The 1,412-nt window shown below is 36.8% G+C and overlaps 1 protein-coding gene across 1 annotated transcript in view; it reads right to left on the bottom strand.

Annotated features, from left to right (window-relative positions):
* The window catches only part of LOC119593553 (neuronal acetylcholine receptor subunit alpha-7-like), a 5,095-nt gene extending 4,446 nt beyond the window's left edge, over positions 1 to 649 (bottom strand). Inside the window, exons 1-2 of the mRNA XM_037942515.1 lie at positions 552 to 649; positions 29 to 158 (exon numbers count right to left, since the gene is read on the bottom strand). Of these exons, the coding sequence (XP_037798443.1) occupies positions 29 to 158; positions 552 to 649 (228 nt within the window). The remainder of the gene's footprint in view (positions 1 to 28; positions 159 to 551) is intronic.
* Between the last annotated feature and the right edge of the window lie 763 nt (positions 650 to 1,412).

Raw genomic sequence — 1,412 nt, 5'->3', positions numbered from 1 at the left:
CAATTTCGTGTGTGAATCGACTTTCCACACTTGGTTCGACTGACGCGCTCTCGGCATCCGCCTTGGGACTGAGGGAAGGACTGCTACAAACACTAGTTTCGTCGAGCCTAAAGAGCCTATATGCACCATCAGGCGCGAACAGCACACAGTAGCACACTCTACACAAGTGTTACAAATAACAGGGTGAAGAATCAACCATAAAGTGTGTGTGATATAGTGCGGGACCTGCCCACTGCATGTATTAGGAAATGTCTAATGAAGAGCGAAGCTTCCATTTTACACAAGTAAATGCAAAGTAAAGGGAATAACAATATGAATGATTATATCATTATTCATATAATTAACAACTCTTTTCTCGTGTTTGATTTTCCCCACTTAGCCTACAGTGATTACTATTAGTATCATTTGCAACACAGCTAATGGTGAAATATTAATCAATAATGCTGATTACAATAACTTTAATGATAATGCAAATAGTTTCGATAGATGTGATTTGATAACATTATATTTTCTCTCTCTCAAATGCTATTTGTGTTTAAATGACTTGTTACGTTTTTGCTGAAGATCCACAGTTTCGGGAAAAGGGCACGTAACAGTAGACATAATTGAGCATGGGAATTCCACATAAATGAATCTTTGAGTCAGACATAGCTTCAAAATCCCTCTCTATGTATCATGAAAAGTATATATCTACATAGTAAAACACTGTAATTGTTATGCAATCACCATTATATTGATCAAATAAATAATTGACATTTTTCAGCGGATTAACCTTTTTGAGCGTACTTTCCACACACAAATCCACAACTCTACACGTAGACCGCCCTGATTGTCACCTAATACACACAAGTGTTGTTCTTTCATTACTAAATTATCAGTTCGTTAATGAGCTATTATTTTGAAACTAAAAAAAACATATGATGGTAAGAATTCATGTGTTATTTTCCATTATTTCTGCTAAACACTAGATCAACAACCCTATTGTTTTTCACTTTATGGAGATACTACATCGGAGACGACAGAAAAAAAAGAACAGCAAAATTCTTGCCCACATTATCTTTCGAAATTTATATCTCACAAAATATGATTTCTCCTTTGTTTCTCTTGGGCAAAGAAGGACATAGCCACACATTCTTCCTGAGATATCTTGCTACCTCTCTCTACAGTGCTAATAGCTAGATCAGTCCAGATTCTCAGCGTAGACTATGAACAGTAATTTCAGATGCAAGGGAATGACTGGGAGATATGGCCAGGGAACGAGTACAGGGATAAATATAAATAAATAAATGTAACATAAAGGTGTACGGTGGTGGTGAGAGTGAAGGAGAAGCTCTCAGTAAACAGGTGTGAGGTTGAAGTGAGAGAAGAACAAACATCTGCAAACACTGCACGAACGGTTCTTCAAAATGATG

This window comes from Penaeus monodon, chromosome 32 (genome assembly GCF_015228065.2).
Source record: "Penaeus monodon isolate SGIC_2016 chromosome 32, NSTDA_Pmon_1, whole genome shotgun sequence".
In the NCBI taxonomy this organism is placed as follows: Eukaryota; Metazoa; Arthropoda; class Malacostraca; order Decapoda; family Penaeidae; genus Penaeus; species Penaeus monodon.
The sequence above is the reverse complement of the archived record's forward strand: the minus strand, read 5'-3'. Positions and strand labels throughout refer to the sequence as shown.